Source organism: Ruditapes philippinarum, unplaced genomic scaffold (genome assembly GCF_026571515.1).
Source record: "Ruditapes philippinarum isolate M1 unplaced genomic scaffold, ASM2657151v2 ctg6164_1_1_1_1, whole genome shotgun sequence".
In the NCBI taxonomy this organism is placed as follows: Eukaryota; Metazoa; Mollusca; class Bivalvia; order Venerida; family Veneridae; genus Ruditapes; species Ruditapes philippinarum.
The window spans coordinates 1-23,775 of NW_026857425.1; the positions used below are offsets into that span (position 1 = coordinate 1).

The 23,775-nt window shown below is 33.0% G+C and overlaps 1 protein-coding gene across 1 annotated transcript; it reads right to left on the reverse strand.

The window, feature by feature from the left end:
* Positions 1-1,572: 1,572 nt before the first annotated feature.
* On the reverse strand, positions 1,573-20,589 carry LOC132749688 (E3 ubiquitin-protein ligase RNF113A-like). Its single transcript, XM_060739543.1, has 10 exons — positions 20,447-20,589; positions 15,889-15,965; positions 15,019-15,120; positions 14,018-14,125; positions 13,286-13,395; positions 10,336-10,442; positions 8,989-9,078; positions 8,279-8,372; positions 2,901-3,007; positions 1,573-2,336 (listed from the first exon to the last, which is right to left on the reverse strand). Exons 1-10 carry the CDS (start codon positions 20,544-20,546, stop codon positions 2,257-2,259), a joined length of 975 nt encoding a protein of 324 aa, XP_060595526.1. The 5' UTR covers positions 20,547-20,589; the 3' UTR covers positions 1,573-2,256.
* Between the last annotated feature and the right edge of the window lie 3,186 nt (positions 20,590-23,775).

A 23,775-nucleotide genomic window follows, 5' to 3' on the forward strand; every position in this document is an offset into this window, starting at 1 on the left:
TCCCCCCGTACATTTAATCAATGATGTTATATTTTCGATCCTTGAAGATCGTTCAGCACGACATTTTTGTTGTGTTTGTAGTATTTTTAGTTGCAACTTTACGGCATTTTCTAGTTGGGTGGTTCCAATATTCCTACTTGAATAATGTTGAATCACCCTTAGGATATGTTGCCTGCTTTTTAAATTTGTCTTTTGACGTCTTATATGTGATACGCAGGCTTCATAACCTCTGATCCCCTTTCAAAATTCCATTTTATTTAGTTCCGCGCATTGTTTTCTCGTTTAGGGCACACGCTTTTTATTACTCGGGGACCATACGCCGCTTTTCATGGAATGGCAAGGAAGTGTCACATTGAAGGTTCCATGATAACCGCCGTATGAACACATCTGCGGATGTTTCTAAATTCAAAATTTTACTATTTCATGTTTAAATGTTAAAGGGGCGTGGACGGTAGTTTGCACTTGACAGTACCGTTCATGAACAGGCTCAATCAAACCGAGCCTGCAACATTTTCAATTTTGCCGCGTTGGGCTTTCTTTAGGGATTCTGTTTTTATCTATTTTTTTTAAAAATCATCAGTCAGGTATACTTTTGTCACTAATGGTGTTAATTCTAGGTATACTTTTGTCACTAATGGTGTTAATTCTGAACAGTATGTAGAAAAGGTGGGCACCTATTGACTGTCCATACTTACATAAAACATTGTATTATTTGTAAATTAAACAGCATATGACAGAAATATATTTGAACCCGTAGACAGACAGACAGACAGACTGACTAAGAAACAACATTAAATGGACGCCAAGTAAGTCCCATATCCTACAGAACAATTCATTATCAGACAAATAATGAAGAAACAGTGTCATTCTGAAAAGAAAAGTCAGCAACACTTGTTGCGACTGTAGTAGTATAAATTTTGGATGTTGCATAGCAAGGTAATAAATATTTGTGTCCAATATAGGTTGAAGTTATACTACAGTGGAATGATTATAAATCTTTTAAAGAGGACCAAGCAGGAGCAGCACAGACTAACACCAATCAATACATAACAAGAGCTCCACTTAGGTGGGGTAACATAAACAAATTTAAGGTTTAATAATAAATTGATGGTAGCAAAAGACTTGTTCAATCAAAGTATGAAGATATTTCATTAAGATATAAAATATTGAAGTTTCTGGACAGCAACAGGATCGACAACTCATAATTAATTCTTCGAAAAAGTCAAGCTTATAAATGAATGTTACTAAGAATATATGGTAACCTAGTGAATATTATTATATATTTTCATTATTTAAAGTTAAATTTTAAGAAAACCTGAAACTAATTAGTTTGGAAACAAAAAGTTCATTATATGGATGTTTCACCTTAAAGTCAATCAAGAGTATAAAGTGTTTAATTTCAACTGAGACTTGGAATAACTAATATATATAATATATCAGTTCAATGAAAACAAATGCTTTTCTACAGCTTTCAACGGTTAGTCTTCTTCAGTAAACTTTTTTTTTAATTAAGAAAATTAGTCATTGGCTAAATTCTGTGCAATATTAATAAAACAGTAAACAAAGAAAATAAGCTGATACAAGAATTTTATTCTAAAAATATTACTGACATTCAGCCCTATCTTATATCAGCTGGTATTGTACATGATTATTTTTTATTTCACATATTTCATTATAATACAGATATTTACGATTAGATTAAATATAAAGATATTAAACATCAATAACAATCACGTCAGTTCTAGAATTTATTCATTTTTAAGGTGTTGATAAACACTATTATGTTCTTTATAAAACAAAAAAAGGATAAATAAAGAAAATCCATCATACTGTGAATTAACTTAATTTTGTGGACATGAAATTTCGTGCTTTTGTCATAAAGAACAATTATTTTTGTGGGCACTTAAATTTGTGGACTGTTTATTTTTCCAAAAGGTAAAATGTAAATAATGTGATGCAATATAATCTTACAGCAGACAAAATGAAATTTCGTTGAATCTTTAATTCACGGATTGACCTATCCAAGAAAATAAGTGCACAAAGTATAATAATGATTTTGCAGTATTTGTCATCTGCATGCTAAGTTTTGAACTCAAATAAATAAACTCCTCCACTTCACTAATATTATGATCATCAATCTGAGCACTAAATTGGTAAATGTAAATGTACATTTATGCATTACATTGACCAATTGTCAGGATGGCATTGCTTAGTAAGCAACATTTTGAACACAACTGAATCTTGTAGGGAGTGTTGTCAGTCATTATCATCATCACTATCACTATCAGGGTCTGCAATTCCTTCTTCCTTCCTTTTCTTTAATTTGGCAATCAATTCTGTAGGGGAGATAAAGTTTCTGATATATAAAGCTTGAAAGAACAATTTGACAATGAAAATACTTTATTGGTAAAGGAAAGAATCTTTTTCATCAATGCAAAATTGAGCTCAAATCTTCTCTCTATAAACATTTGAATGTCATCTTTTTTCTTCAAGTTCTTGTTTGATTAATTGCAATAAAAGTTTCAGAAGCATAGAAATGTTCACAATTCCATGTGTTGCTACATATTTTCATTGGCTTTAAAACAACTTTTACAGAATGAAATATTCTAATTAACACATCTTTTATACAAAACCTGTCATAGATGACAACACAACTTATCTAACACTGCTCACAGTAAAGGAAGACAAAACTATGAAAGATCAATTATGATATAAATATATTTATGTATCAGTATCAAGACAGCACTCAATGTTCAACATTTCCGCACCACATAACAAACATTTGACCATATAATAAAAGTTGAACAGAACTTTCTATGCTCGTCATACCACATGTTTTAAATCATTCACAGCTGCCACACTTTTGTGGATACCATAATCTATTTGAAATTGTGTATTACCTTTTGCCGGGTTAAATACTCCCATGGTCTGTTCATTACAAACAAAACATCTCTGAGACTTTTTGTACTGCGACAATGCACACTTTTCACAAAAATGATGTTTACATCTAGATAAATACAAAACAGAATACATCAACAAATGCTCAAATTCACGATGAAATGAATGCTACCTTGTTACGGTTTATAAACTTTTGACAACAAATATGCATGCACTAAAACTGAAGGAAGTTTAAAGAGGCAAGTGTCAGCTGCTTGACTATTCACTTTATTAAATGTAAAATAACAACTTTCATAATGTAGGTATCAACAAAGAGAGGTTTGGATATTGACCTTAGAATTTACACATGCACACAAAGGGCCATAAATCAGTCAAAATTCAAGTCAAAGTTATAGGCCTTACAGGCTTAGACATTTACTTCCAATTCTGGTCATCAATATACATGTATCTAGATTCAAGTGAATACCTTCTATAGTTTTGAAGATTGATGTTCATACAAAACATAAACCAAGAACTTTCTTATTTCACAAAGGGCCATAATTCAGTCAAAAGCAATATCCATTTTATATGCCTTTGTTGGTGACTTTTTATGATACCAAATACATGCATTAAGTTTCAGCTGCACAAATACCTTTAGTAGTTTAAAAATTTAAACAGAAATTTTTTAAGACAAAAAGGGCAATAAATCTGTCAAAATTAATGCTAGAGTTAATGGCCTTGGATAATGACCCCCATTATGACCTCAAAGACCTGTGTGAACTTGCACACCAAATATCTTAAATAGTTCATGAGTTGAACAAGATGCTGCATGTAAAACATTAACCAAAGTGTTACCCTGAAGCTGACATCCCATATAGAAGGATAGCCCCACTATTTTTAGAACAGACAAGTTAATTGTTTACATAACAAATTGTATATTGTAATATATCAGTGTAAAAGAATGACCATTTATTATGAAAATATAAATAACAATACCTAAACATTAATACTATTCTATCAAATATGAAAATGGGTATGAAAAAAGAGAGTTCATGCACCTTTTATATGTAACATATGTAGAAGCAAGAGGATACATTTAAAGCTCGAGCCTGATAGGCCAGGAATTTTAATAAATCTGGGGGCTCCTGCAAATGTTAATGCATGAAAAAAGCTTGCTTTTCATGTGCAAATGCTATGTCATTTGACAGTTACATTTTTAGCAGGATGATCATTGCTTTCAGTTATTTTTTCAAAGCACCCTGAGTTATGCAATATATCAAAAATAGTGCAGTGGTATATGCCCTCTTTTTTATCACTTAATGCATGTTTTCTTCACCTTATATGTAAACCTTCATTTACAGTTTTTATACAACAATAACAAGAGGGCCATGATGGCCCTAGATCGCTCACCTGAATTATCAAACTCATCCAAACAATTACCTAGACAAGCATTCTGACCAAGTCTCATGACAGGTGAGTCAAAAATGTGACCACTACAGTGTTAACAAGGATTATCCATATTTGAGCAGTGCGACCTAGTTTTTTACCCAGGTGACACATATTCAAACTTGACCTAGAAATCATCAAAACAAACTTTCAGACCAATTTCCAAGATACTTGGATCAAAACAGTAGCAACTAGAGTGTTAACAAGATTTTTCTATTTTTAGCTCCGGTGACCTAGTTTCACATGCGATTTCGAACTCATCCAAGCAATTACCTAGACAAGCATTCTGACCAAGTTTGATGATAATGGAGTCGAAAATGTGACCACTAGAATGTTAACAAGGTTTTTCCATATTTGGGCGGTGTGACCTAGTTTTTCATCCAAGATGACCCATGTTCGATCTTGACTTAGAAATCATCAAAACAAACTTTCAGACCAATTAACAGAATATTTAGATCACAACAGTAGCCACTAGAGTGTTAACAAGATTTTTCTATTTTTAGCTCCTGTGACCTAGTTTTTCATCCGAGATGTCCCATGTTCGATTTATTCCCAGCAATGACCTAGACAAGTTTCCTGACCAAGTTTGATGACAATTGAGTCAAAATTGTGACCACTAGAGTGTTAACAAGGTTTTTCTATTTTTAGCTCCTGTGACCTAGTTTTTTCATCCGAGATGACCCATGTTCGAACTCATCCGAGTTATTACCTAGACAAGCATCTTGATCAAGTTTGATGATGATTGATGCAAAAATGTGACCGCTTAAGTGTTAACAAGGTTTTTCTATTTTTAGCTCCGGTGACCTACTTTTTCATCCGAGATGACCCATGTTCGAAACTCATCCAAGCTATCAACTAGATAAGCATCCTGACCAAGTTTGATGATGATTGATGCAAAAATGTGACCGCTAGAGTGTTAACAAGGTTTTTCTATTTATAGCTCCGGTGACCTAGTTTTTCATCCGAGATGACCCATATTCGAACTCATCCGAGCTATTATCTAAACAAGCATCCTGACAAAGTTTGATGATGATTGGGTCAAAAATGTGACCACTAGAGTGGTCACAAGGTTTTTCTATTTTTAGCTCCTGTGACCTAGTTTTTCATCAGAGATGACCCATGTTCGAACTCATCCAAGCAATTGACTAGACAAGCATTCTGACCAAGTTTGATGATGATTGGTTCAAAAATGTGACCACTAGAGTGTTCACAAGGTTTTTCTATTTATAGCTCCTGTGACCTACTTTTTCATCCGAGATGACCCATGTTCGAACTCATCCGAGCTATCACCTAGACAAACATCCTGACCAAGTTTGATGAAGATTGGGTCAAAAATGTGACCTCTAGAGTGTTCACAAGGTTTTTCTATTTTTAGCTCTTGTGACCTAGTTTTTCATCTGAGATGACCCATGTTCGAACTCATCCGAGCTTTCAACTAGATAAGCATCCTGACCAAGTTTGATGATGATTTAGGCAAAAATGCGACCGCTAGAGTGTTCACAAGCAATTGTGGACGGCCGGACGGACGACGGACATTCATCGATCCTAAAAGCTCACCCTGAGCAAGCTCAGGTGAGCTAATAAAAAAATTACCACACAAGCTGAATAACGGCACAATTTATAATAATTCTAACAAAGACTTCAAAATTATTTTGCAAAATGTATCTGATCGAATGGTTATTAAAATTCAGCAAATGATATAAATATTATTTCTAATAATACTTAAATGTTATTTTAACAGTGTTATTACTGACTGATGTTATTGTTGATATTTTTAACTGACTGAAGTCCCATAGTGGCATTTAATAGCACACTGTATACTTATAAGTGGTTAAAATATGGAACATTCTGCACATCAAATAGATGAATAACAAGAGCTGTCAGTAGGACAGCATGCTCGACTATTCTAAGTGCTTGATAGTAAAAGAGCCTTCATAATGTTAAATTTTTTAAGTTCACTAAAGGGCCAATTTTTTTTTATAAATTCATGTTATAGGCCAATTATACAGTATTGGCTTGACTATTCGGAAGGTAATGTCACAAGGGTGTTTTATTGAGTATAATAATACTAATAACCTATGAATACATAAATTTGACAGAAAAGGTACAAAGGCTTGTTATTAACCCTTTCCCCCATGAGCATATTGTGAAAAATGGCCATTTTCACTGAAAAGCCTCCTGTTACAAGTTCAAACTGCTATGAAACTATGAAAAATGCTTCAATACTAATCAAACTTGGCACAAATGTTGACTGGACCATTGCCTTTGTAACGACATGCTCAGTCTTAAATTTCCTGTTACCATGGCAACGAGGGGACATCTCAAAATTGCCAAAAATCACTTTTTTGCCTCCATTTTTTCCATCAAAATTTATTTCAAAGTGCTGCAACTTCTCAAGGGATTGAGATAGAGTCAAAGGCTTTTCAGCGTTGGTTACACGTTACCTTATGATCAACCTGGGGTCATTTTAAGCCTCTCACAAGTCCAAAATTTTCTTGGCGATGAGGGGGACTCCGCCCCCCTTCAAACCCCCCAAACAGAAGGGGGCACATCCCCCTTCTGGCAACCCCCTGATGTAATATTTGGATGGAGGACGGCGCCGAAAAAATGGTCACTTTTTTAACAACATTTCTCAAACAAAAGACAGTGTTGGGGGCCTAAATAGGGCATTTTTTCACTGTTTGAGGCCTCAAAAAAAGGGGGGGGGGGGGTCAAAAAGCCGTCGAAACACGCTTATATAAGGGAAAAGGTTAAGATGTTTTATCAAGTAAATCACTGCTTTATTATTATGAATGCATAAAATTGTTCCAAAAAGGCACAAACCCTTCAGTAGTTATTGAGATAACAGCTTACAAGCAAAACTTTACCATGAATTTCTAAGTTGAAAAAGGGGAGAAAAATCAGCCTAAATGCAAGATAGAATTATGGATCTTTGTCTGTGACCTACAATTATGACCCTAAATGCATATGTGAAGTTTTAAATAAATATCTTTAATAGTTATTGAGATATGTAAAACTTGCATGTAAACATTAACCAAGAGACTAAGTAGAAAAGGGAATATGAATCAGCCTTAATGCAAGATAGAGTTATGGAACTTGGTCAGTGACATACAATTATGACCCTCCAATTATGACCCTAAGTGCATGTGTAAAGTTTCAAGTAAATATCTTTGAAGACCTTTAACCAAAATTTCTAACTTTCAAAGGGGCAAATAATTCTGCAAATTTTGCAGACAGAGTTATGCAATTTTGCAAACTGATGTTCATTGTTACTATAAAAAAGTATTTTAAATTTCAATTGAATATCTCAAGCAATAATTGAGATATTTGACTTTATAAAAAAACTTTAACCAAAATTTCTAAGTTCCAAAGGGGCATAATTCTGGTCAATATTGTAGGCAGAGTTATCCAACTTGTCAATCTGATGTACCTTGTTACTATAAATAAAGTATTGTAAGTTTCAATTGAATATCTCAAGCAATAATTGAGATATTTGACTTTATAAAAAAACTTTAACCAAAATTTCTAAGTTAAAAAGGGGCATAATTCTGTCAATATTGTAGGCAGAGTTATCCAACTTGTCAATCTGATGTACCTTGTTACTATAAATAAGTATTGTAAGTTTCAATTGAATATCTCAAGCAATAATTGAGATATTTGACTTTACAAAAAACTTTAACCAAAATTTCTAAGTTAAAAAGGGGCATAATTCTGTCAATATTGTAGGCAGAGTTATCCAACTTGTCAATCTGATGTACCTTGTTACTATAAATAAGTATTGTAAGTTTCAATTGAATATCTCAAGTAATAATTGAGATATTTGACTTTACAAAAAACTTTAACCAACGCAGACGCCGACGCGGACGCTGACGCCGACGCCGGGGCGACTACAATAGCTCTCATATTCTTCGAATAGTCGAGCTAAAAAGAATATAGTCAATACCAATGTACTTACTTTGTTATGACAGGGTTAACAAAAGATTTTCTACATATAAAACATCTGAAAGGGAGCTCATCCTCATCGCTACTGATCTCGTAATTCTCCTCCTCTAAAACAAACAACTTCCTAACATTACTATACTGGTTACAAGTCATCAAAATCACAAATTTTATCATATCCCTAAATGTATAAAACCTATCTAATTTCCATATTAATCATGTTCTTTGCATTGTAAATTTTTCACTTTGTAAATAACACGCAATGCTTAAACAAAAGCTACTTAAATGAATTATTAGATTTTAAATATGAATGTAGTAGTATGGAATTCAATGTATTATATGAAGGATGATCCAGAATTTGTTTTAAAATCCTGCAAATTTTCATTTTGTCTTCATTAAATTTATACCAGTGTTAAGTTTAATGTGTCATGTATGTACATTGTAATCGCAAATTATATAATTTAATATCCCTTCAGTACAGTTTCAGTCTGCCTTAAAAAAGCATGGTAATGCCACAGCAGCAAAGCTCATAAAATGTAATGTTGAATTTTATAATACACCAAAATTGCCTGAAACAAACAGGGATTTTGTAAAAAATTTGAAGAAAATATTTGTTAAGATTTGCATGTACTGATTAAATTTTCTTTTATTGTTAGCATTTTTGTTTTATTGTACAGATGATATACTTATTACTCATTAATATAGTGTTTGTATCAATGTACTTACGTCCATGTCCGTATGTACCTTGCTCCATCTCCCTTTCTAGTTGCCAGCCATGTTTATAATCACTTCTGTCATGCAAAAATTTACAACTGTCTGTAAACATATAAAATTTAGATTTAATAAAACATTGTTTTATCTCCTTTTTTCAGCTTTGTTTTCAGTCACATAAACAGATACATTTGTGTAGTGTGAAAGGTCTTTATGACTTTCCAGCTTACATGTGAGTGAAGATATCATATACCCTTTCTATTCATTATTTCAGGCATGAACGAGACAAATGAATAGAACCAACAACCTAACATAATTTATGATGTAGATACCTTTCTAAACTATAAGTATTTCTTATCAGTGGACAGATTCAAACTCACAACTGAGAAAGCTAATTCATAAAATGTCATTAACATGAGCCACTATGCCCAGGAGATCACTTAATTAATACAAAATTAAAGTAACTTTATGATCAAACATTCTGTAAAATGAACATAATTTTTCAAGTTGAATCAGCAATAAATAGATAATGTAGCAACTTTCCAGGACACTGATAACACTTAAGTTTTGCCACCTTGACTATATTTCAAGCAGAATCTTACTCTAATCAACGTGTCAAGGTCAAAATTTAAGACATTGTTGTCTCGACTATATGTGTGAGACTCAAACATCTGATAAATTGTAAGCAGTTAGGAAAGAACTGAACATTTGTATTGTCATAGAAAATTTCTGAACATATCTTAAAACAATGAACTATTGATGTCTTTCTTCACAGCTAAAACTTTAAATTTTGTGGTGGTCAAGCATTGTAGGATACACCCAATGCAAAAGTACAATTTATAAGCGTTACTCATTCACAAAAAAATCAATAATCAAATACTAATTGCCATTACATCTAACCCTGATATTAATTTATTATTATTTGATAATACACTCTGAATCAAAGACGAATGATTTTAATTAAGTCAAAATCAAAAATTAACATACAGGTAGTTTATATCACGGATCATTCAAGTCAATGCTGGATTTCACTTACTGATACTTTGTGTTTGGTTTTACAGCGACAAACACAGTTTAGGTCATATGGCGCCAAAACAGAAAAGATGATTTTGGCTAACCGCAGGCATTACAAACTTCAAAGCAATGCCAGGGGTCAAAACCATCTCACCTGCTGAAGCTAATAGAGACACATAGACTCCAGTTATACAAACCCATTAAGTAACCTCTTATGATCACACATGGATAAAAAGTACCTGTAATTCTTATGCCTCAACCCTTTCAGGGCAACCCTTCAACCACAAGGGGCAATAATATTGCAGTATATCACTGTCTCTGAAATCACAATACAACATGAAAACATACCTCCAAACCCACACATGCCAGTTTCTTTATAATCTTTACATATATCAGGTTGATAATCCCATCTTACTGTTGCTCTCAAATGAGCTGGTGCCCGTAGAGGTCCTTTCCTACAAAAAACAAAAATGCATTTCAATGGTATTTTCATAACTTGAACTAATTTTATAGTTTAAGCTGCTGTAGTTTAACAATTTAAGAAAAAAATATTTTGAATTGAGTTTAAAATAATCAGATCTATAAAATATAGTGAAATAATTTATCATTTCTTTAACAAAATGTACATGTGTTTATCTAGTTCTTGGAACATTATATGTGACATGATGTATCATGCATATTCCTTCAAATTTAAATGACATTTGCATTAAAACAAAATTGAAAAACACCTTTAGACAAATTATATACAGCATGTACAAAAAACATGATTGATCAACTTGCAATTCTTATGAAATGAATTTATGACAGTGTGTTCAATGCCTTTATAATAACTATGTAATGAATGTTTGCATGTCAATTTTATTCAAAGTCTTATAGATATATCTCAAACATTGACAAAATTCACTTCATCTAAAATATACATATAAATTTTTATGAAGTCTTTTACAAAATCTGGATTAAATTTTAGGAGTTGATTTATTTACATAAAATTGAATACAATTTTGTTTGTAGTTACCACAGTTTAATCAAAAACTAGGGATGTCATTCGGAGTCCGGATATCCGAACTTTCGGATCACGATTCGGTGTCCGGAGCCGACTTTCGGATCCGGATGTTCGCATAAAATATTTCAGAATATAGAGAAAATGTGATAAAAAAAACATGCGTTGAATTAATCAATGTAAACATGATGTTGACACCATATTGTATATTGTACCTTAGTTTGACAATACACATCATAATCTCTGCGGACCACAAAAAATCAATAATTACTATAATAATTACGAGTCAGGTATGACAAATGTAAATATATATTAAACACCGAACAAATTAAGTTTAGTAGGATTTAAGATGAATATTTTAAGACCCTTGCGATTTTCATCGGCAACGATTCTAAGGCCCGTGCGATTGTCATCGGCAACAATGTTAGGGGTGTGGATCGTCGGGTAAGTGACGATCCGATCTGATCCACGATTCAGCACACGCGATTCACAAATCGAACCACAAATCTTTTGTTATCAAGACACCCATAAAAACATGAACATTAGTTCTGAAAACATGTTTATTTTTCTTAAAACAATACTTGACATTAATTTAATTATTCATTAAACATATATGTGATGCAAATATAAACTAGGTTGAAAACGTGTCGCCCCAATATAAAATTCCACCAGCAGAATTTACTTTCAATGAAAATGAGGAAAAAGCAGTTTGTAAAACATGCCATGGCAAATTGACTTATATAGCGTGGTACAACGAACTTGTCTAATCGCATGAAAAGACAAGTATTTCCAAAAATTGGAAGTAAATTTTGCTGGTGGGATTTTTATATTGGTGCGACTCCTTTTCAGCCAATACATGTAATGTCACACTGACGTATTAAATTGCGTTTAGCAAATTGTGGATTCCTAAAAATAAAACAGTCTTCAATACATGATACGTCATTATATAGATCTATACATAGCCACGGATTTATATTACATCATTACATGTATACATGTAATATAAATCCGTGACATAGCGACTAAAAATATTTAAAAACAAATGCTCAATAAAGATAAAGTGCTAGCTCAGCATCATGGTACATTTTTGTTTACTTCCTGTCTTTAATGAGCAAATTGTATTTAGGTAAACGTCGCATAATTCATACACAAATTAATTTTTTTTTACATTTAAAGTGTAAAAAACAGCGAATGTATAATAAACAAATAAGATCGCAATCCACGATCTCTGGACTGACGAATATTCGTACTCGATTTTTCATTTTGATTCGTGATTATCCGAGTACTCGAATACACGCCCCAGCCCTAAACAATGTTACATTTTTCATGTCCAAATTTAAATATATATTTCGGCTTTCCGACCCGTCATCTCCTTATTATGAGAAAATGAAAACTCCGTAGAAATAAAATAATCAAATCAAGAAATGCACTAATGAATAATAATATTTTAATTATCACAGCTTGTATTGAAATTGATATGATAATTATCCGACAAAATAACTTTCTCCTTTACTGTAGTGTTAATCAAACATGTGCATTTTTTAAAAACATTTTTTTCACTTTTTTTTTTTACTTATGAACACTTAAAATGCGTGTAATTCATGTAAGTTTCGGCAACTTCTTTGATGATTCGAATCAAACAGCCAGGACTACATGCTGGTAAACATCAAAGATTGGCAGATTCTTTTGAAAAGCCGGCTACACACCTGTCAAAGGTCATCGTGTGTAAATTGTATGCGTGTTATTGAACAATGGAAACATATTTATATTTTACGGGTGTTATATTGTTTTCACAAATGTGAGCGAGTGTTATTGTGTATTATAGCACTAATTGAGGAATTGAGACAATCGGCGGTAAATTTCATTTTCATTTCATTTTAAATCGTAAGTACCATATGCACTAAATTTATCAATAACAGTCATATTTTATATAGAAATAATAAAATCACAAACGAAAAATTTTTGACACGAAACATTCAATTAAAAAGGAAGTAAAACGAAATATTACACTTTGAAAAAGGTCGCGAAAATATGGTTACGTCATATCAGCCAACTAAGAATATAACAACGATTCGGATATCCGGATGGCCGCTTCGGCTCCAGATGACATCCCTATCAAAAACACTAGTCTGTTTACAGATTTTTAACAGACATAACAAAGTGTTAATTTATGTTTTAAACTATGAAAAAAATGTAAAAGAATATCTTGGTAAGCAAGTGCAGCAACTTGAAAATATGAGCTATTCCAAGTTACTTGCTGAGAGTCATGTATATGATAACAAAAAAACAGAACTGTACCTGACAGAGTTACTTGCTGCATTACCCTGAGCTGTGTCTCTCTTTTCATAGAACACCTGATAATTGTTGATCCCTCTATATACCTTGTCATCTTCTATACCTTTTAACTCCTGTACAGTAAATACTTCAACATTCAATTTCTCTCCTATACATTACATGTAACATGAAATATTACCTGCATTGTCACAAAATTAACATTCAAAAAATTAATACATGTGAATATATTCAAAATTTCTCTACATTTGTTATAATTTTTTTTCTGTTTTGCTAAATTATTTATCTTACCATGTATAGTATATACACAGGGCTGGCAAAATCTGATTTTGACTTACTTGTCCATTTTATCTGAATATATTATTTTTTACTTGTTCATACGATATTTACAAATTCTTGAAAAATTCACTTGTCTGCATAGCTGTGGGTCAACTTTGCCAATATATACAAATAATTTTGCTGCCCCCGATACAAATGGCAACTTTTCAGCTTTTACTCTCAGAAAAATAACAAAGATACATAATATTCAAGAGACCACTTAATTAACACAGAGTTTATGAATAATGATAATGAGTTATTATGCACATTTTTCCCAAATGTTTGAAAACAACCTTGACCTACCACATTGAACAGCAGAAAAGATAGCAAACAAGTTATTATCTTTTTTTCAAAATAGCATTTGTTCAAATTAATCAGCAAAAATTTACATTAATTAAATTATTTAGATAACATACAAACCTTGTTGATTTCTTGCTGTTTCTCAAAGATAGCCCTGGCATCATTTGCTAGGTCCGTATCAATCTGAACTGTTGATGTTGCACCCATATCTTGTGGTCCCTCACTTTTCTACAATACATTCATCAATATCACATTTTAATTCTGAAGTTTACTTTATAAAATATAACTGATGGAACTGATATAAATGTCATTGTTCTGGAGCACATACGTCATCCCCTACCTACATAGCATTTTGTCAGTAGGGTATAACATTGTTTCCAAGTTGATACATTATATTGACATAAGTTATACTCAGCTCTTGACGACAAAAAAAAAGACAAAGGGCAGTAACTTTAAAATTAAGCCAATGAGAGTTGTGGTTCTTGGGCACTGCAATTCTCCTGAATGAAATATATCCACTTTTTAAGTTTCAAGATACCCCCAAACAGTTTTTTGAGCTATGCTCCATACAAACAAAACCCCCTTTGCAGACTGACAAAAAAAATAAATAATCCCATTATATTTTATACTTTTCAAAATACCTCAATTTAAAACTTCCTTCAAAATCTATATCATCTGTTGTTTGTGAATGTAATATTCATAAATTTTACATGTATCTACTTGTACATAAATATCTCATTTATATCAATTTCTAGTTGAGTTTTCAAGCTTTCCATGGTTTCAATAGTTTTCAAATGAAAAGATGACAATGTGTCTTATAAATATTCTAATAAAATTGTTAAAAGTATCACTGTATGGCCTTACTTCTGTTCTATAAGGAAATGTAGGAAATCTACTTTTAGCTTCAGTGTGCTGGACAATGTCACCCAGTAGACCATAAGTAGAGGTCCATGGAAAATACTAACACACAGAAATCAGATATGATTATATATCAGTTAATAATTGAAGGTGAAAAAAAGAACTTTAAATTTTATGTGACAGAAAAGTCTAAAAAAAAACAAGTTTGCAACTATTTGCTTCGCTGAAACATTCTGTGAACATAAAAAACAAAGATGACTTACGCCTGTTCTAGATGATTTATAAGTCACTGCTACAGACTTTCTAACATCCACATCACTGTCACTGTCAGATATATCATCATATCCAACCTTCTTTGTCTTCGTCTAAACAAAAAATTAAAACATGGTACTTAATAATTAGGAAATCTACTCAAGTAGTATCTCATGTTAAACAGTGTGACCCAATTTATTTCTTTTACTGCAAAAATTACTTGCTAAATATCTTAAAAGAACATGTGTTTCTTCCAATTTGGACAAAACCATTCATTATTTAGTTTTTAGTCTTAAAAAAAAATCAAAACATGTTTACTTATTTATTAGGAATTCAACTCCAGTAGTACTTCATGGAAAAACAGCGTGACCCCCCCCCCCCCCCCCCCCCCCCCCAAGTCATATTTTTTTAAAAATTTAACTACAACAAGAGGGCCATGATGGCCCTGAAGTCGCTCACCTGTATATAGGCCCCCGGAGCGGGGCCAGTTTAAACCCCAGGGCTTTTATTTGAACAAACTTCAAGTTAAGGGAGTGTTTCTGGATACTTTACTGCAAAAATATACCAATTTGACAGTACTAATACATGTATAAACAATGCATTAACCCTTACAAGCATGAACTTTATGTGATAAGCCTTTGTACCAGTAAAGAACTAGGTCAGTCATCACATCCCTGAAGTCTGACAAGTCAAGTACATCTAAGACTTTTTGCAGATTTACTATAAGCATGCATGAAACGTGAGTTGATAGACTGATTCACATGTTCTCACAACATAAGATAGGTCTTTCCAAGTTAAAGTTGAAGGAATTGACAAGATTATTACTTACGATAAATGAGAAACAATAAATTGAATTCTATACATTCAGTGAAATGACTTACTGACTGAACCATTCTTTGTGGTCCTCTAGCTCTCTTTGCTTTGATAACAACATTTCCGTCATTTTCATCACTGCTCTCTAAAAATAGAAACATTAACAAGGTGAATTAAAAAGTTTTCAAAGTAAATGGTTAAATATTGAATGCATAAAAAAGTTTATGGCAGAGCTTTCTGTCTTTGTTTATAACAGAGCTTTCTGTCTTTCAGACCAACAAATTCATGAACTAAATAATATAGGTCAGGTGCTGAACATTAAGTCGTGGTTCTGATGAAGAATGTGCACAGGCATTTCAGGGGAAAATATAGCATTTTTAGGGGAAAAATATGCCTATTTTGGGCTAGGTTATAATAGGTTGTAAAATATCGGGAAAAAAATCCGTAGACAGATGTTCCACTGAATCACTATCAAGACAGTTCACACCAAGACGTTTCGATCACTCCCATTTTGGGAGTGAAACACATTTCACTCCCTGTTTTATTTTAAATTGAATTAGATCATTTTTGATTTAGTACAATTCATATTTTGGGAGTGAAATGACATTTTACTCCCTGTTTTATTCTAAATTGAATTTGATAATTTTTATTATTATGTCTTTTCATTGTCAGAAAACCTATTTTCTAATTTAACTTACAGTGACCTTGACCCCAGGGAGTCAAGAAGCAATCCCAACGGAGGTCTCATGTAAGCTTTATACTAAATTTTATTATAATATCTCATTCCTAACTCTTAATTATTGTCCAGAAACCATTAATCTACAGTTAGTTAGTGACAGGGGGTGTAACAACAATCCCAATTGGGTGTTTACACATACAATTGCTATATAACAAGTTTGATTACAACAAGCAATTATCATAGTATTGCAAGCAATCCATAAGTCCCCTACCCGTTAGAACCCCATCAACATTCTGAACATCCATTGGCCATTCACTTATGTTTCAATTTTTCTCTATTTTAAGTAAACTTGTTGGAAAAGTTCTTTAAAAGTGATCACAGGAAACAGTTTTTATGAACAGACAGACAGACGGACTGAAGGACACTCTAAAGTTAATATTTGAAACATCCCTGTTACCAAAATATAACAAAAGCAAAATTCTTAAAGAGGAGATAACTCTTGAATTAAAGATGCAATTTCATAAAAAATTTCAGCTCTTTTTGACTAATCACAAATATTGTTATATTTGCCATGTTTTAAGCCTATTTGTTGCCAAGGCAACTGATATTTTTTCAAAATAGGAAGAACAGATAAGACATGCATAATCTCAAGACTGCTATCTATCCATATGTCAAGTTTCATAAAAATATTTCCAGTACTTTTTGAGTTATCACTGGATTCAGTTTATGTGTAAAATTTGCCATATTTTCAGTCTATGTGTTGCCATAGCAACCAGAATTTTCAACATAGGAAGAAAAGAAAAAGACGTGCATAATCTCAAGACTGCCATCTACCCATATGTCAAGTTTCATAAAAATATTTCCAGTACTTTTTGCTTTATCACTGGATCCAGTTTATGTGTAAAATTTGCCATATTTTCAGCCTATTTGTTGCCATAGCAACCAGAAATTACAACATAGGAAGAAACGAAAAAGACATGCATAATCTCAACACTGCCATCTACCCATATGTCAAGTTTCATAAAAATATTTCCAGTACTTTTTGCGCTATCACTGGATCCAGTTTATGTGTAAAATTTGCCATATTTTTAGCCTATTTGTTGCGATAGCAACCAGAATTTTCAACATAGGAAGAAAAGAAAAAGACGTGCATAATCTCCATACTGCCATCTATCTATATTCCAAGTTTCATAAAAATATTTCCAGTACTTTTCAAGTTATCGCGGGATCCAGTTTTGTGGACGGACGGACTGACAGACAGACGGACGGACAGACGGACGGAGGGTAAACCTAAAGTCCCCTCCGGTCAGTGATTTTTCTCACTTTATTGGGAAGAGACCTTAGCCTCTTGATTTTGGGAAAAAATATCGATAAAATTGATGATTTGGGAAGTAAAAAAGCTGGTTTAAGTTAAGATTTTTGGGAAAATTGCATGATTTTAAAGAAAATTTCAATTGGGAAGAGGCCTTTTTTCGGAGTCTGTTATATAAGTAGGAAAATCACTGCCGGTAAACCGGTAGGGGACTAATAACTCATTTATAATTTGTTATTGTCCAGAAACCATTTTTCTTTTTTTTAGTAACAGTGACCTTAAAAACCCTGGGGGTCCAAAAGCAATCCCTACCGGGCTCTTCATATAAGCTTTCTATTTGCGGCTAGGTGAGAACCGTCTTGGGAGTGAAACATCTCAATAGTGAAATGTCTTGGTCAGACTATTGTTTTGCAACATGGCCAGCAATTGGCTGAAAAAAGTGCAAGAAAAACAGCAAGATTCAATAGGACATGAGGTGACTGGATAAAAATTTATGGGATGTTTTAATGTATGAAAACTAATTTAGAAATTAACACTATATTGTTAATTGTTTCATTAAGAATGAAATATTTCAATTTTCATAATTTGTGTCTTAGATATTTGCACTTATTTTCAAGTGTATGGTACTCCCTGTGGGTACCGCATCTTTTCCCATTCTGGTGTAATCAGAAAATGTTTTTCTTTTCACTCTGAACACCACTAATCAAATGTGTTTGTACCATTGAAGTGAAAGTGCTGCATTTTTAATTTGGATAGAAATTGTTGGAAAGAAATATTTTCATTTCAAATACATTTCTGTCATTGATAGGAAAATCTGCATGTGTTGAAAATACAATTTTTATTTTACCCCTGGCATATTTACCAGTTAAACTGATAATTTCATGTTCTGACAAGTGAAGGTCATCTGCTGAAAATCACTTGAATTTACGAAATAGTATTACTAAATACATTAAATGGGACCATTCACAACTGTCAGTAACATCTGATATGCACGAAATTCGAGTTTCAAACCTCTATACGGTCTTTCGATTGCTTTCTACGCCATAAGGCATCCTTGTGCGAAACGTTGCAGTTTCCTTGCTATTGGCCAATCAGAAGACTCCTTACAAAATAATGAACAGCTGATTTATAATGGTGTAGAAAGGAATCAAAAGACCGATGAGAGGTCTGAAACTCAAATTTTGCTTGGATCAGATGCTAAAGATATTTCATGAACGCAGGGCTTCCACTCAGTTCCAAAATTTGGAAGTCAGACACTGCAAAATCTCTGATATTGGAAGTCACATTATATAGGTAAAGAAGGAAAAGTATTAGATTTCGGAAGTCACAAGCCAAAATCAGGGAGTAAATGACTCCTAAACTTCCATTAAATTTCATTAAACGGGAAGGGCTAGAGACTTGGGGTCGGTCTCATTTGGAAGTTTAATACAAACGTGAAATAATGATAACAATTTTATTTAATTTAAATAATTATCTGGACAATTGTTTTCACAACGTCCTGGGAAATGAACCCCTTGCTCGTAGACTCCAATCTGGAGTTTCCGGCCTTCTCTTAACTTATACGGGGAAGTCAAAGCCTGTGTCCGCGAAGCGGCTCCAGGCTTTGGCTTGCCCGGCTATAGACTACACGTGTATATTTAAAAAGAATTAAAAAAATACATAGAATTCTATACCTATCAGCGAAATTTTCAGTACCATTTCTTGTTTGGCGCCGTAATGCAATGATAAATGGCGGTGTATTCCGATAATAGCCAATCACAACTTTTCGACTTACAAGATAACGATTAAAGCCAAGAAACTCTGATTGAAAAAAGATGCGTAAACTAGTCCCCTGCAGACTTCTATGGGGACCATAATAGGACAGGGAACCAGAATAAACGGAAGCAGTATATAGAATACCAAATTGCACTTTTAAAACAGAAAATGTAAAATAAAAATTAGCGATTATTTTAATCGACTTCCCCGTTCATAGGCTTTGCCTAATTTCATAATACTATATTTTTAAGGGGGCTCATATTTCATTTTTTTTCATTTTTGACACATCTAAGATGAACAAAGAGGTTTTTTTTTATCAATGTTGTCATATTTTCTTCCCAGGTCTGATTACTCTCATAAATAATGTATGTCTATGGGAAAATCAATATGTGAGTCTGACCTCTTGCCGTCTTGGGGGGGGGAGACAGACATTTCACTATTGAGACCGTCACACCAAGACGTTTCACTCCCAATTGGGACTGAAACGTTTTGGTGTGAACCGTCTTTGTGTGAACCGTCTCAATAGTGAAATGTCTGTCTCACCCCCAAATGGGAGTGAAAAGGTCTTGGTGTGAACCGTCTTGGTGCGAACAGTCGCAAATTTATAGTGAAATGTCTGTCTCCCCCCAAAATAAAAATGCGTTAACTTTCCTAGTAAACATCTCTAAAAATTGGGAGTGAAACGTCCCATACAATTGACAAAATGGGAGTGAAACGTCTCGGTGTGAACCGTCTTGGGAGTGAAACGTCTAAATAGTGAAACGTCTTGGGAGTGAAACGTCTAAAATTCGTCTTGGGGCATTCAACATCGCTTATAATGTTTGTTTAAGTAAGAATTATTGTCAAGAATTATGATAAAACTTTATCTAATGTAATTTACCTGAACCACTTGATTGTGATTTACGCTGAAAGTGAGGTCTTCTTACTGTTTTCTTAATAAATGTGCACACTTTTTTCTCCTCAACACTATCGTCGGCCATTTTGAATGTTGTCCCAAAATACCGGAAAGGACCGATAGCGAAATGAGTTTTTTTTCGCGAAATGGACATTCAACAAATTGTCCAAGTGGTGAGCCCTTTTTGAAAGTAAATCGGCGCACAAACTAAGTTCTTTATTTCTAAACAAATTTTAATAGTTTTTTACGGTGGCACAAAGGTACGGTGGCACAAAGGTGACATGTGTGTGTTTTTATTTATCTCGTGGCTGTAGCAATGGTAGCAAGACACTTCATCACCCTCCAGACACTACACACCTCAAATTTTGAAGACACCTCACCCCTCAAGACACTTCACCCCCCAAAATCAGTAAGACACTGAACCCCTCATCCAATTTTTTTCTAAAATAAGCTGTAAAAATGCTTTTATATCATGTGTTTATTTTAATTATTTTTAGCATAATTTGATTCATAATTTTTTAAGTAAAGGACAATTTACAGACATTTCTAAGTAGTAAATAATTCAGAAACAAATAACACATGTTATTGCACATGTAATAATATATTAAACCATTTACATATAACATGCAATAAAACATAACATTTTACTGGTTTTAAAAACACATTCTTATAAATGTACATAAATTCACCGTGGACTTTCTCCAAGAACTCCTCAGTCCTTGACCTTAAGTCATGATCATCGTATTGCCCACTGTTATACAAAACACATCCATTATAAGTGTTAATTGCATGTCACCTTGTTTATTGAACTTGGTGATTGGTTGTTTATTCAACAGTTATCTCATATTTAAATTGATTAGATTATAAATTGGATTAAAAAGGTATAATTTTATGAAAATGAAATAAATGAATAAATAAATAATAGTGCATGTAAAATAAATAAATAAATAATATTGTATAAAAAATAAATAAATAAATAATATTGTTTGAAAATAACTAAATAACCAAATAAATAATATGTATATAAAAGAATATAAATGAATGAATGAATTATTTAATTATCCATTAATGTAATAAATAAAAAAAGAACAATTTGTATTTCCTTATATACTTAAAAAAATGTTGCTAACAAATTATTAAGTAAACTTGCAGGTATCACATGCTATGTGTTGCCAGTTCAGTTTGTATTCAGTTTGTGTTCAATATATATCAAAGGAAAATTCACAAAAAGGTTCACACACTTCAATAGAAGGATTATGCTACAATTAGTTATATCACTTTCACTTAAATTGAAATTAGTATAAAATATATAAAATATAATTTAGACGGAATAATTAATCTTGGTGATATGCAAATATTTCTATTATTGTTCGCAGATGACGCTGCGATTTTTTCTAAAACATTACAATCATTATTAAACGATGGCCACGAGTTACTAAGTCGTGGCCACTAGATAGCTTTATATAAGTCGTGGCCACGAGATACTATATGTCGTGGCCACGAGTTACTAAGTCGTGGCCACGAGATAACTATATAAGCCGTGGCCACGAGATAATTAACCAATCAGAATACACTATATATATATATTATAAATTTTTTAAACTTTATAACTTACTTTTACATGCAGCATTAATCTTTGAAAATACTGAAGATATTCACTTTGAACTTGTCTTTAGGATCATATTAGAAAGTCACCTTCCAAGGCCCATCAGACATTATTTTGACTATAGCTTTTTGTTGGGACAATTTTGTGATCGAATTGGTCAGTTTGTACGTACTACGGCCTGTTAACCTTGTTGATACGATATCATGAGAAGGAATAAATCCTGGTAGGGTAGATAGATAGATAGAAGATCATTGCACTTGATCAGTAGATGGCATCTAATAATTTCGAGGTCATTGGGTCAAAAATCAGGGTCATAGTGACGCTAAATGGAAAATTATTGAACAGTCAATAAATTGTTTAAATGGCACTTTTACAGGCCGGTGAAGTAGGGACATCCTTGTACTATAGCACATGTCTAGTTAATTAGGGAAATTCAAATAAATGTACTTTGATTGGTTATTTATCTCGTGGCAACGACTTAGCTATCTCGTGGCCACGACTAGTAACTCGTGGACACGACTTAGTACGTAACTCGTGGCCACGACAAAGTATCTCGTGGCCACGGCTTAGCTATCTCGTGACCACGATTTAGTAACTCGTGGCCACGACATATAGTATCTCGTGGCCACGACTTAGCTATCTCGTGGCCGCGAATGAGTAACTCGTCGCCACGACATAGTATCTCGTGGCCACGACATAGTATCTCGTGGCCACGACTTAGTAACTCGTGCTCACGACATAATAACTCGTGGCCACGACTTAGCTATCTCGTGGCCACGACTTAGCTATCTCGTGGCCACGACTTAGTAACTCGTGGCCACGACTTAGATATCTCGTGGCCACGACTAAGTAACTCGTGGCCACGAGATAAATAAAAACACACACATGTCACCTTTGTGCCACCGTTATTTTCCCTCTGAACCTCCGTAAGAAAATACGGCACCCAATTTTTAAAATTCTTATTTCTTAACCAATTTATATAATTCTGGTATCAGCTTAAAGATTATTTCAGTAACATTAAATTAAGTAAAAGTATTATTTTTAAAAGTGTTTTTCTTACCGAATTTTCAGCGGTTTTCAGAAGACAAATGATAAATTTTGAAACAAAAAATAATAATTCTGCATAATTCATTTTTATTTTAACGCATCCATGAAAAGCGTATGAAGTAATCTTTCATTTGATACTAAAATTATTAAAATTGATTAGGAAATAAAATTGTTATTAGGGAGGCGCCGTGTTTGTCTTAAGTACCCAATTTGAGAGTGTGTTAAATAGAATTGCCGCTAAGGGACAGTGAACTGTAACTACTAGTGATTAAAGAAGAAGCCTTACACAGATTTTATGCACATACAATATGGACATCAATGCGATACTTATTTGATATATCATTTTTTTTTCTAACTTTTGTCATAATAATCCAATTTGTATCTCATTAATTGTAATTTGTATAAATAAAACGTGTAGAAATCTAGTATTTTTCTACATTTACTGCTTAGAAAATCAGTGATAGACGCCGCGAGCACTAACCGTTAAACGTCATGTATCTAAAAAAAAAAAGCTGCATCGGACAATTTAATGATTTTTTTTACACGCACAAAAAATATTAAAATTTTGCTTTGAGATAGCCTGTTGTTTGATTTTGTTTAGAAATATTCAGAGAGGATTACATGCAACAATTTTTGGTAGAAAATATGTTTTTAGTATATC

Bases quoted from the DNA above. Each gene is read 5' to 3' on its own strand.
- LOC132749688 (XM_060739543.1), bottom strand. From the start codon at position 20,546: ATGGCCGACGATAGTGTTGAGGAGAAAAAAGTGTGCACATTTATTAAG. The intron at 13,396-14,017 runs GTTTGTATGTTA...TTTACTGTACAG, and splicing joins AACAGCAAGAAATCAACAAG to GAGTTAAAAGGTATAGAAGA. The intron at 10,443-13,285 runs GTACAGTTCTGT...TGTTTTTTGTAG, and splicing joins GCAGCAAGTAACTCTGTCAG to GAAAGGACCTCTACGGGCAC.